The 16,728-nt window shown below is 42.6% G+C and overlaps 2 protein-coding genes and 1 long non-coding RNA gene across 4 annotated transcripts; all 3 read right to left on the bottom strand.

Annotated features, from left to right (window-relative positions):
* Window positions 1-237: 237 nt before the first annotated feature.
* Window positions 238-1,812, bottom strand: LOC142900139 (uncharacterized). Its single transcript, XR_012928857.1, has 3 exons — window positions 1,549-1,812; window positions 974-1,180; window positions 238-877 (listed from the first exon to the last, which is right to left on the bottom strand). It is a non-coding gene; the product is annotated as an uncharacterized LOC142900139 (long non-coding RNA).
* Window positions 1,813-4,729: 2,917 nt separating this feature from the next.
* LOC142900134 (serine hydrolase-like protein) lies at window positions 4,730-10,413 on the bottom strand. Its single transcript, XM_076044242.1, has 12 exons — window positions 9,328-10,413; window positions 9,093-9,236; window positions 8,196-8,309; window positions 7,923-7,964; window positions 7,769-7,788; window positions 7,596-7,670; window positions 7,343-7,449; window positions 6,632-6,711; window positions 6,510-6,544; window positions 6,320-6,396; window positions 6,107-6,197; window positions 4,730-5,322 (listed from the first exon to the last, which is right to left on the bottom strand). The coding sequence occupies exons 1-12, from the start codon at window positions 9,347-9,349 to the stop codon at window positions 5,215-5,217; spliced, it is 915 nt and encodes a 304-aa protein (XP_075900357.1). The 5' UTR covers window positions 9,350-10,413; the 3' UTR covers window positions 4,730-5,214.
* A 119-nt stretch (window positions 10,414-10,532) lies between these two features.
* On the bottom strand, window positions 10,533-16,519 carry LOC142900123 (serine hydrolase-like protein). 2 transcript variants are annotated; one of them, XM_076044219.1, is made up of 12 exons: window positions 16,371-16,518; window positions 15,971-16,108; window positions 14,563-14,676; window positions 14,382-14,423; window positions 14,258-14,277; window positions 14,074-14,148; window positions 13,512-13,618; window positions 13,304-13,383; window positions 13,174-13,208; window positions 12,920-12,996; window positions 11,345-11,432; window positions 10,533-11,262 (listed from the first exon to the last, which is right to left on the bottom strand). In XM_076044219.1, exons 1-12 carry the CDS (start codon window positions 16,381-16,383, stop codon window positions 11,131-11,133), a joined length of 921 nt encoding a protein of 306 aa, XP_075900334.1. In that variant the 5' UTR covers window positions 16,384-16,518; the 3' UTR covers window positions 10,533-11,130. The 2 variants fall into 2 exon arrangements, with proteins under 2 accessions (XP_075900334.1, XP_075900344.1); XM_076044229.1 differs by lacking the exon at window positions 12,920-12,996 and having other exon boundaries at window positions 16,371-16,519.
* Window positions 16,520-16,728: the final 209 nt, after the last annotated feature.

Raw genomic sequence — 16,728 nt, 5'->3', positions numbered from 1 at the left:
TGGCAGAGTGTCAAACGGTGGCGGAGATTTTCTCTGAGCGACATTAGAAAACATAATCCCTCCAGACTTTGAGAGGGATGTTTGTTTACCTGTCGCTCCACTTGGCAGACACTCTTGTTGCTGTTTGATGTTCGGGTTTGGTCTCAGGATTGCATTGATGTCTGTATTCCTCGGCGGCAGCCTCGGTTTATCGCTGTCATTTTTTTCACTTTTAATTGAAGTATTTTTTCCCTGAGATGAGAAAGAGGACTCGCTCGCCTGTCTCTGGGAATCAGAGTGAGGCTGGCAAGGAGACTCTTCATATTTCATGGGTTCAACCTTTCTCAGGGCCGGACACCTGAAGTCTGTTGGAGCAGTGTCCTGGTCAAGAAGGTCACGCCTCGCTTCATTTGGGGATATCAGTTTGCGGGACACAGGGTCGCTCTTACTGTTTGATAAGCTAATTGATCTGACACTGCGGTCTTTGGCAACGGGAGATGGCTGCCTGAATCCCGGACTTTCCAAAGTGATCTCGCGACAGAGGGAGGTTGGGGATGGACTCAACCTGGGTGCCGGGATGGTCAAAGTTGAAGCTACAGCGGGCCAGGGCTGAGGGTGGCGCAGTAATGGAGACGGATCAGTGAAATCTGAGGCGGGGAGATGAGGAGAATGGCTTGGCTTTGGTTTCAGAGTGGAGTGAGTGGGAGAGGAATTTGGCTTTTGCACAGGAAAAATGGAAATCCGGGGCTTTGCAGAAAGAGACGGGGAACTGTATGATTTGGGCTTAGCTCTCGGGAGAGTCGACGCTCCTTCTCTGTGGTTCCACTGTGAATCTTGAGATGATTTACTCCAGGAGGGCCGACTCAATGTCTTGGAGAAACAACTTCGCAAGAAATCTCTGCATTAAAAAAAATGAAAAATTTGCAAATGAGTGCAATATTTGTCACATTACATCACAGATGGTAGAAACTTAGTCAGGGCTTTGAGAATTTACCTGTCAGTGTTAGTCTGCTTCAAGCTGTATTTTTCAGAGCTGAGTCCCTTCTCGTCAAACGACGTGATTTGGATGGGTTTCTTCTTGATGACAGGAGATGAAAGGGAGAGTGGATGTGACAGACTGACTGAAGGAGGCTTCTTTGTTTGACTTGGTGGTGAAGATACTTGAGGGATCAAAGACGTCAGGCGGTCAAGCACACTCATGCTAAAAAAGAAAAATAACAAAGTCACTGATGAAAGCTTGTTTTGCTCCTCATGTCTTTTCTGTAAAAAAAAAAAAAAAAAACAACAACTCAGTGGTCAAACTTGGAATACATACATGTCTGAAAAACCTAAAAAAAAAAGAAAAAAAAAGAAAACTCAGGATGGTTCTGAAGACAGTTTTCTAAAATTCGAAAATGGTGTAACGTACGCCAAGTTCATGTTAGCTGCGCGGCAAACTCCAGTAGCAAGTACTTTAGACTACTATACTTGTTCCAGGTCCTGTGCCAGATTATTACTGTACTCTGCCAATTCAAAAGAAAAACCGAATGAGTGATCTAATTTAATCAAACTTGAGGAAGGGAGACAAACCTGGTGTTGACGAGTCGTCTCGGTCGCAGACACTGAGTGAGTAAATGAGTCGACAAGTATGATGGGGAACACAGCAGTAGGAAGTGGTGGGCACACAAGCATCATTCTCTCCATTCCTCTGACACTGAAGCCGCTCTGTTCCACTCCCACTCGGCTCCTCGGCTCTCCCATGTTGTTTGGTTCAACTGTGCGTGATGTCCAAATGTGCTCTGTCTGATAAGCGGTACAGTGCTCGCACTCAAAGAGTCCTGGAAGCTCGGGAAACAAAAAAGTTGACCACATAATATTTGAATTCTGAGCACTTTTGTGCCTGCAAACAGATACTAAAACAAAAGCCTGTGGGCCAGTGGGTAAAACAATTATTAACAAGTTATCGCAGCAGTCAGATAAAAGCAGTCAGGTGCAAAGTGCAGCGTTCCAGTTGCATTTTATTGGTGCAAAATCATTATTGTGGAAAAAAAAATACTTGCTTGTGGTGCAACCACGTTATAAGTGTGTGCAACAAAGGTGCAAAAACTACAGAAATGACCATGGAAACACATATAAAACGCAGATTTACAGTTTTATTTTTGTAGGACCAAAACGAAGCATATCAATTATCAAAAGACATGAACTCACCATGCTTTTGACTCAAACAGTACATGGACAAATGCTATTTTTCTGTCATCTTGGACAGTCTGTGATGGTTTTGGCACCTTGAATGGGTAGTTTGCATTAATTAACAACACAACATTCAAATAAAGTCACTACTACATCATTAACAGCACGGTGGCACAAAGGATCCACATGCTTCTTCGGGAGCTGCCATGCCAGCGTTACTAGGAGAAGGACAAAAAAGGAAAAAGGAAAAAAAAAAACTCCCTCCTGGCAGCACATTCATTGCACTTACTGTAACATTCACAGCGAGAATTGATTGCACAATATAAGTAAACTTTGTGATGTATGAAAAGTGATTGTCGATTACAAAACGCATGTAAAAAGTTGGCACAAGTCCAGAAGGGATGGCATGAAATTTACACTGTTTCCAACACATTTCCTCAGGGATCACGCCGCCTCAGTCAGCTGTGTGTTCCATTACCTCCTTGTGCGTTCTAAATCAGTTTAAAGGTCCCATATTACACAAAATTCAAGTTACCAAGTAAGTTTCAACGTGTGATGTGTCTTCAGTCGGGTAAGAAACTGTGAAGAAATAGGAAAAACTTCATCCTTTACATTGTTTTTGGTTCTTCTTTTTAAAAAGTATGTTAGGGTGTTAAAATTAGCCATTTGTGATGTCACAAAGAGCCCTAATGCCTCATTAATACCCCTCTCAGTTTAGTGACAACACCAGCAGCATGGTAATTGCCCTGCTTTTTGACACTGCCTAGTTTTCTCCCCTTCCAAACAGGTTTTAGGAGGGCATTTTTGCAGAATAGCTGCAAACAGAGGGCTAACACAGAGATTTTCTACAGGTTTATGGCATTTTAAATAACAATTAATTTTGCTTGGCTGCTCCTCGAGACTACTAGATTGAAAACAAAAGATTTGAAAATCAGTATAATAGGGGACCTTGAAGGTTCACTTTTCTTTGATCTCTCCAGCTCGAAAGATTCATTTAAAACATCAGGGCAAAGTTACCAGGGCGGCTCTTCTTCCTCATCTTCCTCGTTCTGCTCCCACCTCAGAGGTTTCCGGGCCCTCAGATCCCACCTGCCTCCAGGAAGCGACCCCTGCGACGAAGGTCCACCCACCCCTCCCCTCCCAGCCCTCCGCCTGCCCCAGTCCTTCAGATCATATCAGGGCATTGCTGTCATCATCCCTGCAGTTCACGCTGGCCACCAGCGGGTGATGCCGGACTGTTTTGCTGCTCCACTTGTGCGCGTCCTGCAGCCCTGGCTCAAGGAAGTAGAGGCACGCTCCGAAACCTGCCAGCACCAGGACGGACACCAGCAGGTAGAGGGGGACGAACCAGTCCAGGAACAGCAAGGACATGACTGCTGTGGAGGGGGGGTGGGGGGGGGGTGGTAGGGGTCGGAGGGGTGCAGGAGAGACAGAGAGAGGTGGAGGGGGGTACAGCAGAGCAGGGCAAAGAGGTGAGATGTTGGGTTGAAGGGGTGGCACGAGTTGCACTGAGTGGGAAAATCCTTGCAAAATGACACCACAGCGTGAAATGAGAGCATCTATCAGCCAGCGCAGCCTCTCGCTCATCACCTCCTCTTTCGCAAAAGAGCCACGGGGCTGGAGACGTTTCACAGCAATCTGCCTCCATCAGACTGAGACACATGAATTTTCAAAGATTTGCAAAACACACACACACAAACACAAACACACACACACACACACGTACGCGGGCTCCAATCCCTTCTTAAAGATAATCCCAGACATACCTACCGGCAGACGAATCAGCTGAATCAGAAGCTCTCTCTCGCTCCGTGTGGTACGGGGTGGCGTGGGCCGCGCGGAGTCGAATCGATCATCAGATTGTCTCCGGCACGGCGGCTCTCGCTGTTGCACGCCAAGCGACTGGAATCACAGGTGCATCTCTGAGAGGCACGAGGAGGCGCAGGAGCCGCACACGCAGCCTCATCCTCTGGGCTCCCGGCGCTGACGTCGCGGAGGGAGGGGCGGGGGGGCGGAGGGAGGGGAGGGGAGGGAGAGGGGTTGCCATGACAACACCCCTGCGCTGATGGAGGGGATGTCGGGAGTGAGGGAGTGGGAGGGAAACTTATATAACTATAATCATTTTATTTTTGGGGAGGAGTTGAGGGGAGTGGATGTGCGTGTGTGACTGCACACTGCGTAAAAATCGATTCGGCTCCGTGAAACGCCACACATGGTTTCTGTGACATTGAGGATGAGTGGAGTGCGGTGGCCCCTGCGTCCCCTGACTGACGGCAGCCGCACACTTTCACGCAGACGTTCCCTCGAGTGGAAAAGAATCCACACTGGATGCAGGGAGGATGACCTACATAATGAAAAAGTTGTCGGAGGATGTCATCCCTCTTAATGACTGCAAATTTTCAGCTCGTTCTGCAGGAGCGCCACATTCATGGAAAGCAGCTGTGAAACAGAAGCTTGTGACACGCGGCATCTCCACGGCCAGAGTTCCCAGCAGGCAACTGGAATGGCTCTGTTCAGTTTGGTTCCCACATTCCATCTGATCATAAGCCACGACGGTCAATACAATACAAAACAACAAACGTGACTTTACATTGCTTTGTGGAATTTTTGTATTTTCATTACAGATAATCACTGTGATGCTTTGGTACAATGCTGCACTTTGGGATGTGAATTATTATTATTATTAAAGAACATATTAAGAGACATTTTGATTTTTGTAGTTTGAGTTTTGTCATTTAAAAATCTCACAGGTCAGTCGTGCTCTAGTGAAAAAACAAAAAACTGAAAATTACTTTTCATAACTGAACATTCTTCCATGGAAATAAAATAAAATTATGCATATGTTTTCATAAAAACTGACAAAGCAGTGGGTGTACACGACATCACTATGAAACGAAGACAGCTGAAGATAAATAAACATTATTTACAATATTGCACATTTGCATTTTAACACGATTGTACTTTTTTTTTTCAAATCAAACAGACATATTGGGGCCGAGATGAGATTAACAGTTTGTATGACTTCACGATGTTTGCGTGCCTGTGTGCGTGTGTGTGTGTGTTGCCTCACTGAGAGATCACTTTGGTCTGGAGGAAGTCGGAGACCAGAGTGGAAACAGTCTCGGGATTATTGAGGTGGACGTGATGGTCGCCATCCACGGTCACCACCGTGTGCTGTGAGACGACAAACAAACAACATCAAGGTTTTGCTGTACTAATGTATTGCGGAGGTGGGCAGAGCAACAATATCATTCTGGAAATGCGTGTTTCTTTTTCTTTGTGTATTCTGCACTTTGTGTTAATTATTTATGTCACATCAGTTTAGGGTTCATTGGGCAGCAGAACATTGATGCCTTTATTTGAGCTCAATTTGGCAAAGGACAACTAAGCGTTCTGCAGCGTCTTACACACTGCCAGAATTAAATAAATACATAAATAACATTTCTTAAAAGAAGTAATGAAAAACATTTATTACATTCTATTGCACAACAAACTTTCTTTTTGCCATAATCCCTCTAGCCATATTAGTCAGTATAATTGCCTTTAATTGTCAGTGCCTGTTGTTTTGCAGGTCACATCTTGGCCACGAGGACATTGTGGAGTTCTTGCATTACGTATTCTGATTGAGACCTCCATTTTGTTCAGTGAGCAGCTCAAGTCTCCGTCTCCTGGATCTCAACAACAGGCACTGATCATTAAACTGAAGGCACCTACAGTACTTACATGACAATGGGGATTATGGCATAAGGTGAATTTGCCGAAATGTTGAACTATCTCTTTAAATCAGCTTTTGAACTGTGGGCTTCAGAGCATCATTGACACTGATAGGGATTGATTACAGATAATGATATGTATTAGTAATTTTCACAAATTCAAGTTTAAAAATGCACTTGCACTTGAAACATTGTTTCCATTGGTGCATGATTGGCAGAGTAAGTTTAACTGCAGTCAGACTCACATTCCTGTCTCGGTAACCTTGAAGAAGTGTGGAGAAAAGTTCTTTATATTTTGATTCTTGAAAGTTGGCAAATCCTCTTGGTCCCTTTGCTCTAAAACACACAAACACATTTTTTTTTTTCAGAAAAGTTGGAAACAGAGGACATTGAAAAGTGTAATAAGTCAAAGCATTATACCACAAACCAATATTTCGGATTACTGATAGAGAGCTTACAGAATGATGAGAATAGGGGCCTGAATCCGTGACTGCAACTCCAAACTTCGCTCCAATGTTATGCGGTCAATGTTTCTCTAAAAATGTAAAGAGAAACACACACACTCTTGAGCAGGTGGAATGTAAAGTCTCATGTGGATAATAAATGGAAAATAGGTGGTGAATGTGGGCGAGGTTAAAAGTGCCTTACAAAATTAACTCGCAGGTCTCGGGAGAAGGCAAAGCCTGCGCAAGGCAAACATATATTCAGCAGCCAGCAGAGGAGGGACATGAGATTCTATTTCTCCCTGTGTGCAGGAGATAAACGCTTACCTCCTTCAACTTGAACCAGACCTCGCTCTAAGAGGATGTGCACAGAATATTCAGACAGAGGTGGGTTGGCAGTCTGCAACCTGAAATGTATGAAACCTTGTGATGTTTTAGCGGCTTGAAAAGGAACGTCAACGTGAATACAGCAGGATTTCACCAGTGCCTGAAAGAACTGGTCTTCTTCATTCATTATCTGTTGTAACATAACCTTGACACTGCTTTTTGGAGGGTGAGGGAGCTATTAGAGAAATGTGCCATTTTATGCCAATTAAGGGAGTTCCAGTTAGGTTTAATCTGTGGTAGGGGTAATTCTTACTGAACCAGGAAATGGTACCATAAGTGTCTTCTTCAGTAGAAAAAGTGAAACATCTTTTTAATAACCTCAGTCCTGTTTAAGTGCTGGATTTCACAACAAGCTTTTTGTGAACTTGCAATTTAAGTTTTTTTTTTTTGGTAAAATTCAAGGCAGCTAACACACAAGCTAGCAGGCTGGCTAGCTGCTTAAGAAAACAATGTCATTAATGTTAACATCTGTATATAGACACATTTGACTTTGTATATGGTAACATGAAAATGCTACAAACAAAACGGCATCCAGTCATATATTTATTTATAAATCATGAACATTTGAGTAAAACATGTATTACTGCAACTAAAACAATAATAATTACTCTCATTATTTAAAAATTGATTAATAAACTGATTAATAAATACCTCTCAACAGCTTTCTCATAGGCATAAACCTTTGGGGGCTTGTCTTTGGTTTTTTCATACTGAATCATCTCTTCAATCCCCTGCCTCATTATTTTGGATATCTCCCCCTGCAGGAAGATGATTAGAAAATGTTTAGAAGTCAAAAACCACCCGACCAAAACGGAAAAAAACATTATTTTTTCACAGACTCTGAGCTGCATCACCTTTCCTTGGTATGCGGAATACTGATAATTAATAATAACTGTGCAATTACTGAATCTGTTGGTATGAATCCAAACGCGTCCAGCAGTATGACGGCCTCCACCATCTCAGGGAACAAGGCGCTGAACTGTGGGGAGCATTGTGCGAAATGAACATGACGCCATGCAAAATGCATCGACACTTTGTTCACATGCAGTGTGACAGTCGGCGTGGGCTGTAACTTACCATGCCAGAAATATTGCCACCTGTGGGAGAGCCACAGAAAGGTTAATGCAGAGGACTGCAGTGACATTTATAGTGGACGATGTAACGCAACAGTTCAAAGGAGAAAGAAAAACGTATTTTAGAACGTTACTAATAGAATCCTCGTCAGACTCACCCATGCTGTGGCCCATGATGGAGAACTTGGTCCATTGGAGATCTGAAAAAGTTATTTCAGGTATCACCTACTGCTGTGCTCCAATTAGGTACACAGTAAGGTAAAAGTGTATCTATATAGTGCTCTTCACAGTACGGCTCCACAGAATGCTTCATAATGTACATGCACACAATGAAACTTCGAGTGGTAATTGGGGACACTTGGAAAGGTTATTGCTTGCCACTTACTCAGGTAAGCAGCAGCACAAGAAGAAGTGGGTGCACACTCACACACCTTCAACAACGCGACGCACGTCTGCCACGTATGTTGAAAAGGAGTAGAAAACTCCAGGAGGACGATGGGAAGAGAAGCCGTGACCGGGCATGTCCACCGCCACATATCTGCACTCTGCAGGGGGGTGGGGGGGGAGAGAAAGAGGTGATGGTGACTGACAGTTAGATGGTTGCTGTAGGACACTTAAAAGAGAAAGAAAACAGAATGAAAAGCTGTCTGACATGGTTGGTAATTCAGCTAAAAGCCTCGGCTACTTTGCTGTTCAGTGATGACTAAATCAAACACCAACTATTGATGTAAGCTGCCGTATTACAGCTATGTAACAATGAGTCATTTAAGAAAAAAGCAATTTCAATATTGTTAGTTAGCCCAAAACTCCATTTACTCAATGAAAGGTTGATAAATCTGATAGGGTTGCCATTGGAACAAAATTGGCTGCAAAAGTAATTTTATACATTAAAAATAATAATAATAATAATAATAATAATAATAATAATAATAATAATAATAATAATAATAATAAAGTCATTCAATGATTAGAGATGTTCATGTTTCCAACACATTTGTTTCTTTTCCATGAATTTTAATGCTGGCTCGCAATCATAAGCAATTCAATCTAATTAATCGCAGCTGCATCTCCTCAATTTCCTTTGTGTGATTCATAGTGGAGCAATAATGCGCAAAAAAACCTACAAAATCAGTTCACTGTATTTGTGATGCTGCCTGTTGTCTGTCAGCACCACACGGAGTCACTTCATAATAAAACTTTAAATGGTCAACAGATGTAACCGTGTAGATTTGAGCCCGAGCCCATGATTAAAGCTGATGAGCTGCAAACCAATGAATGAATGAAGGAATGAATGAATGAATTAATCATTTTTACTCTGACATATTTACCTTTAGGCAGGAGGGGGATGAGTGTCTTAAATGTGCCACAGTTGTCAGCCCATCCGTGCAGGCACAGCACGGGACGACCACTCTCAGGACCCCAGGCTTTGCCTTTGATCTCTCCCCAGGGAACCCGAACGCACACGTCCGAAACTGCCCGAAAAACACAACAACCAAGAAAGTCAGCTTAAAGTTAAAAAGAAAAGCTCGACAACTTAACACGTATTCCCCGCTAATACACTACCTGCTGGTTCCATTGTGTCCATTGCGGCCACAGACTATTATTGTTGCAGTTAGACGTGAAGTCAAAACTCGTTAGAACTAGTCTTACAACAACAACTCTCAACCTTTGAAACGCAACACATCATAGGAAACGTGTTACATACAGCGGTGTTATTGGGTGGTACCAATGATTGACTGCACTGCTGACCAATCACAGTGCGCTGCTGGGCCGCCTTTTTACCCTTGTCAACACAGCGGAGAACTGGCCACATGAGGGTGTGAATCTTTCTACTCCCTCAGTAATGACTGTCAGGCAACTCAGGCCAGCCAAAAACAACCGCTGGCTCCCGCTGTGTAGCAGACAATCTTGTCATCTGTGAAACATGTCTGAAAAAAGGCTCAAAACGTTTGGATCAACAACTAAAACGTTCACTGCTCAAAAGTAACTGCGTATGAAAAGACTGAATCACTTTTCATCCGCATCTGCCACTGAGACGAGACCTCCGCTTTTTTTTGTGAACTCAAACAAAATGTGGCAGCAATTGGCTCAATTTTTTCTGAACGGCGGAAACTGTTTCACTGTAATGTCAAGGATGTGTTTTTATTTTTTATATAAGGCTTGGAAGCTTAAAACAGGCATTAAAACGGCCTTCAAGTGTCAGAGAGCCTCAGGACCTTAAAATACTTTGAAGACTAATCCTCCACAGTAGCAACTAACAGCATGCGGAGACACCAAGATGGACTTAAAGAAGTTGTAAATAAAGTTCATATGTTTTTCCCTTCAATATGCGGTTCTTCAGTAGAGCAATAGAATATGTTTTGTTTGTTTGTTTCCTAAGAAGAATTTCAAACTGACAGTTTTTCTCTGTTTTGTGTCGCTTCACTTTTACTTGTGTAAACGTAGTTCGTTCACACATTTAAATATGTGAGAGAACAAAATAAAATCATTTCAATTCACTTGAGAAGACAGTTGTGGCAGCCAGTGCTTACTCATTGTGTGCGTGTGTGCATGTGTGTGTGTGTAAGCTATCACACCTTAAAACGATCTGTTTCAATCTTATGGGAATGATCCTCTTTTTGGAGAATCTGATCCTTGTAATCCTCAAAAAAAGAAGGCAAACTGTACAACAGTAAACCATTTCTTCAGGAATTCAAAGAAAATAAAATCAAAAATAATTATCATGCTGCGTTTTGCTGGTGAGTTTCTCAAAAACAGGTTTTACTGCCAACTGTCGAAATGTTTATTTATTTTATCCAAGGCAATAAGACTGCTTCACAAATGGAAGTACAGTAGTGAGAAGTACGCAAATCGAAATAACAACAAAAATGTGATGTTCCATAATTTGCTGTGCGAGGGAACAAGTGACATTCCTGAAAGAATAATCACAGATCACTGGGGGATTTCAAGGCACTGCAGATAAAACTGTATGACAGATAATATTCCAAATTATTGGACATGAAATCTCTTCTCGCACTTCACCATAAGGACACCTTAAAATGAGACACCAACAAAAAGTCAAGATGGAATCGTGTGCTTACACTCTTCTGCTTCTGAAATGTAACAGAACTGAGTTAAATTATTCTTGGCACACAGTGACAACCTGCCACTGCAGGGTGATACAACAAATACACAATAAATCAAGGAAGGCCACTGGACTGGCAGTTCCATGTCAAGCTCATTTCCTGCCCTGCCAGCTGGAACAAACAGGATTTTTGGAATGTCAGGCGACACTGAAATGGTGATAGTCCTTGATCAAACTCAGAGCACGTGAATTCCAACAGAAAACAACCCAAGACGACGGCGAGGCTGTTTCTGAAGCCGACTTCATAGTTTGTGCGTGGCACTGGTGGGCAGCAGGAGCACTTTGGTCCGCAGGAAGTGAGACACAGCTGGAGCGACGACTTCGGGTGAGGTCAAGTGAACGTGGTGGTCACCCGGCACAGTCACCACAGAGTGCTGCAGCAGAAAAAGGGAAGGTGGCGTTACATGCCAGTGTGCTCACTCAGCCATCGCAAAGGCGATTACAACACAAACTCACGTTTCTGTCGTGCAGACACTGGAGAAGCGGCGGGGTGAATTTTTTCTGGGCATATTCGGAAAATTTTGCCTCGACGCTTCCGTCCGCTCTGGAAGACGAAGTTTGAAACACATTTTTGAATGCAGAGCAGATACAATGATGTAGGAGTTCTCAGCAAAACATTAATATCAAGGCTTACGACACACAAGCATCACAGAACACAATGACGGTACAGCTGGCGCTGGGGTGATAACGTTTCTCAAAGTGCCTGAGCAACCGTGAAGCTTTGTGTTGGCACTCCAGAAAGTGGGAACCATTTTAGTTCAAATAGCACTAATCAGAGGGGCCTTTTTAGCGCTGCCTTGGAGGAGGACGTCTCCTGGCAACTGTGTGTGGTTACATTAGTCTTACGCACCAAACACGTCCATCACAGAAGACCAAGTATTACTCGGTTTAGACTCTACTGGGTCTTTGATGACAGAAGCCAAGAATGGATATGCAATTTTTTAAGACTGTTTGCTCGAGACCATCATTTTTTATTGATGAACTTGTTGTTTCTGATAGTGACCATCAAAGGGGCAGCTCATGTTACATGTCGGAACAGCAGAAAGCAGAAGAAGCTGTTGACATAGTGACTATTGTTATGTCTACATCCCAAACGAAATCATTGTGTGTTTGGTTCATCACACGGTCCTGAAGGCAGAAATCAGGACTGACGGCAGTGACATCAGGAAACTGTCTGGAACATGGACTGAAACAGGAAGTGAGCCAAGGCAATGCACTGATTGCTGCACCTGTGTGTGATGCCTCCCTCTCTAGACAATGAAGTATGTGACCAGATTCAATATAATTATCAGCGGGAAAAGAAGGACCATGTGACCACGAACCAACTCGCAATCATCTCATATTAACTATTTATTGATGAAATTAAATGGGAAAAAGTAAAGAGAATGTATTTTTTTTTTTTTTTTTAATTCATGCACCATTCTCGGCTTCTGTGTGAAAAAGATTCAATCCAGTCCAGTACAACGTGACTCAAAGTTGACTGGAATGGACGGGATTAGTCTGCACTGAGCTGTTTGGAGATGGAGGAAGAGAAGCAAAGCTGAGCTGGTGGAGCAGCCCAGCGAGAGGAAAAGAACACGATTGCAAGTTTATGGATACAGCAAAGGAGGACAAGTAGATGTTTGGGTAACACAAAAAGGAGGGATCTGAATAGGGGGAGATGGAGGCAGATGATCCACTGTGGCGAACCCCACTTAGCTGGAGCAGCTGACAGACGTGAGAAGTCACAATTGACTCTGAAACTTCTTTTAGTTTTAATGGTCTGATTCCAAAGTAATGCAGTTCCAATGAAGTGGTTCTCTGTGTTCATTGTTTGTTTGTTTTTTTTTTTGCTAATTTTTATGTTAGGCAGGTCGTCAGAGACACTAAACATTTTATCCTGTCTGATGTAAAGAAATCTCCATTAATAAAACACGTTGTCTGGAGCACTGCCTTCGAAGCAATGGAGGTCTATCGATTGTCTAGATGTCACAGCGCAAAGTTGCATCTATTCATCTATTCATCTAATCGACAAAATCATCGCTGACTTACAAAACAACCAGCACAGAGCCTTGAATCCTGGACAGCAAATCCAGACTCTGCTCCAAACTGAAACGATGTGTGTTTTTCTGAAACCACAAAACACAGGTAGTTTAATTAAAAAGTGTGTGTGTGTGTGTGTGTGTGTGTGTGTGTGTGTGTGTGTGTGTGTGTGTGTGTGAGGAGGTGTTTAACTGTTCCAAAACAGAAAAAGTTCAGCGAGAAGAAGTGGCAAATGAGAGCATGGGAGGTTGTGAATGACTTACAAAATTAACGCGCAGGTCTCTGGAGAAGACAAATCCTGCAGGAGAGAAACACATTGAGCTGCCAGCGGAGGAGGGAGAGCAAAGTGAGATTATTCCTCTCTCGAGTGGAGCAGGGGACATAAAGACCAACCTCCTTCAACCTGAACTAGACCCCGTTCCAGGAGGATGTGCACAGACCGTTCAGGCAGCGTTGGGTTTGCAGCTACAAGCCTGGAGGTAATGAAAGGAGACAGTTTTATTTTTTGAAAAAGGAAATGCAAGCAGACTTTATCAGAATGACCAGAGGCGGTGATTTATGATTCTGCCGGGAAAGCACAGACACACTGCGAGTATGTTACCTCTGCACTGCTTTTTCATAGGTGTAAACTTTTCTCTTCTGCTCAGGCCTTTTTTCATACCGAAGCAGCTCGTCCATGCCCTGCCTCATCACACCGGCTATTTCTGTCTGCCAGAGAACAATAACAGTGAAGCAAAAGATTTGCAGACAGCGGCAGAAAATACAGAAAGAAAACTCTGTTATATGACTTTATGAAAAGAACCTGAGTGAAAACTGAGTATACAGCAAATGTAATGGACCTTGCATTTTCATGAACACAAGTTGGAGTTCTTGTTCAGTTTAGAATGAAAAATCCATTTATATTGCATAACACTTCAGAACAAAATATACATTTAATATAAATATATATGTAAACTTTCATAGGCTGTAACTGATATGCTCAAATTACAAATAGTGGGGTTGACATGATTTGTTTTAAGGCTTTTACCATTGAGCACAACAAATGATAGAATCAGGAATCGTTATTAGAAAGACTGCAGAGTAAGGCAAAGAAAAACAACAACAGTCGAAAACTCTGAATTATCCTCTCTATCAAATCCAGGATCAAGAACAATGGCCAGTACTGTATCTGTGGGCAGCAACACAAAGTTGTCCAGGTGAATGAGAGCATCCACCATCTCAGGGTACAGAGCAGCAAACTGTGAGAAACACAACACGACGCATGGCGCCGCATTAGAAAACACAGTTTGTTTTGAGTGAGATGGAGAGAAGAAAAAGATCCATAAAGGTCCCTGGTGAGGCACTGACCAATCCAGCAATGTCTCCACCTGTAAGTGAAAACAGGCACCGCTGTGGCTTCATAGGACTTTATAATGCCGCAATAATGCAAATGGTGGATGAAGATAAAGGCCGATGTTGAAGCAGCGCTCACCCATGCTGTGGCCTATGATGGAGAACTTCTTTAACTCCAGTGCTGTGGGAGTTAATTTCACAGATCGTTAAACAGGAGAACTCGGTATCTCATCAGACACCGCAGAGGGAGGCGGTTTCCTTCGCGACAGTCTGACTGTGGAATAATCACAGGGATGAAAGTGCTCCCTGAAGTCACACACCGTCAGCAACTCTGCGGACGTCCACCACATACTCCACCATGGAGTAGAAAGCCCCAGCGGGACGATGAGAGGATAGACCGTGACCTGCCAGGTCCACCGCCACGTATCGGCACTCTGCGGAGGAAGCCGTCACACACACACACACACACACACACACACACACACACACACACACACACACTGTGCAGTCAGGATGGGTCATATATATTACAATTGTAGGGATTTATGTAACATGAAGTATAATTCCACCAATCTTTGTCATGTGAGAGTTCAACAACGTTAATTCAGATTAATGAGGTTTGTCGACTTGCCATAAATTGATACTAATTACTGCTGGAAGAACAAGAAAAACTGTTTTTCCTCACGGATGCTTACGTTGGGAGCTTTTGCTACTGAACATTATTAATCATTAATTAATGAGATTCAGCAGACTGCTTCACAGCTAACACCGCAGCACAACCAGCTGAAATGCCAACGTCTAATAAAAGATGTACACGACCATTCAAAGGTTTGGAGTCATTGAGTCATTTCTACATTGAACTCCATTATAACAAGTTTTACAATATAATTATCTTGAATGCTCTTCGATCATTATGAATGCACACAAACTAGACAAGATGTGCTTAACAAGTATGAGAACATTTTAGTGTTTAATGAAAACCATTCCCAACGTCTCATTAAAAGTGATTGAGAGAATTCCAAGTCTGCAAAATGCAAAATCCTGTGTGAACACAAAAAAAGTAGGCTGTTTTAATGAGCCTAAAATATAAACCATGATGCTTTGATTACACTTTCATGTTTTAGCACACACAGCTAAGTGTAATTCTAATACAAAGCCTTGTTTCAGAGATGTTTACATTTTTTAAGCAATTGTTAAGAATTAAATGTCTGTAATGATGGGCCCATATTGCAAAATTGATATTCATTCTCTAAAATCACATTCAATTAGACATTCAAGGCAGCGACTGTCAAAGCTGTTAAAGCTATCCCATAATGTGTTCAGCACATCCTGACTGATCTTCCTGCACTCGCAATGATCCTAGAACATCTCTGCAGATTATTTCATGAAGCTGGTTATAATGGAGTTCAATGCAGAAATGAATCGGTGACCCCAAACGTTTAAATGGTAGTGTGCAAGACAGGTAACTGTGCACTTTTTTTTCCTTTTTTTTTTTTTTTTTTGTAACATTGCTTGAATGCAGATTCTCAATCGACAAACAGGTGAAGCGGCACATGTGTTCTGGCACTTTAATAACTGAATGATTATTGAAAAGATGAAAAAAAAAATGTTGGATGAATATTATCTAAATAACAACAGAAAATGTATCGAACATAAAAATAAAAAAAAACAAACATGTTATAGCATTGATGACTCTCCATGTTTCCATTGTGTTTTGCAGCAGTTCACCTTGAGGCAGCAGGGGGATGAGGGTGTTGAATGAGCCACAGTTGTCAGCCCAGCCATGCAGGCAGAGCACTGGACGACCCTGGTCAGGACCCCACACTGTGCCTCTGATCTCCCCCCAGGGAACCTCAACTCTCAGATCTGACAGCAGACAAACACGCCTCACAGTCAACACAGCACTTTTCCTGTCTGGAGTCTTTGACACATCTTTAAGAGAAACTTGAAACTAACTTGAAACCACCAGGACAAAAGTTGTGGGTCTGGTTGTCAATTAGCTTTATTATTCCTCACCGCTTGACAGCTAAACATTATGTCAGCGTACTCAATAACTACAGCTAATTAGCTGAGGCTTGTGTGAATTAAAGCTGAAAAGTTTTGTTTGTTGTTGTTCTTGGTTTGTTACCGTGTCTGTCCATTGAAAGCGCTGATCCAAAATACGCTGGATATTGCTGAACTTCCGGTAAAAGAAGAAAGAGGCGGAAACTGTCAATGGGATTTCTTTTCCCCGTCGACAGACTTTCAGGGAGCAAAGCCGCGCAGTGTTCAGCGGAATACCGTGCGGTTAAATAATAACTGCACGATTTCAATGACTTGAGCAAAAATTCTTTCAGAATGTTGACTGATTTGAAGGTAACGTTTTGTCAAGGGCTTTCTCACCACTAGAGACAACACCTCGCATATCCAGCTCCAGATATGTTTATATATAATCTTGAATTGTCTTATCAATTAAACATGACAGCCGTGAGGAGCCAAATTACGTA

Source organism: Nelusetta ayraudi, unplaced genomic scaffold, assembly GCF_046127955.1.
Source record: "Nelusetta ayraudi isolate G7.1 ecotype Tasmania unplaced genomic scaffold, CSIRO-AGI_Nayr_v1 ptg000004l, whole genome shotgun sequence".
NCBI lineage: Eukaryota > Metazoa > Chordata > Actinopteri > Tetraodontiformes > Monacanthidae > Nelusetta > Nelusetta ayraudi.
This window is presented reverse-complemented; position numbering and strand designations above follow the sequence as displayed.

Coding starts and splice junctions, on each gene's coding strand:
- LOC142900123 (XM_076044219.1), bottom strand. Junction 14,424..14,562: donor CGTCCGCAGAGTTGCTGACG/GTGTGTGACTTC, acceptor TAACTCCCACAG/CACTGGAGTTAAAGAAGTTC. Junction 14,278..14,381: donor CATCATAGGCCACAGCATGG/GTGAGCGCTGCT, acceptor TTTCACTTACAG/GTGGAGACATTGCTGGATTG.
- LOC142900134 (XM_076044242.1), bottom strand. CDS start 9,349: ATGGACACAATGGAACCAGCAG. Junction 7,450..7,595: donor GATTCATACCAACAGATTCA/GTAATTGCACAG, acceptor ATCTTCCTGCAG/GGGGAGATATCCAAAATAAT. Junction 6,198..6,319: donor GCCCCTATTCTCATCATTCT/GTAAGCTCTCTA, acceptor TGTGTGTTTTAG/AGCAAAGGGACCAAGAGGAT.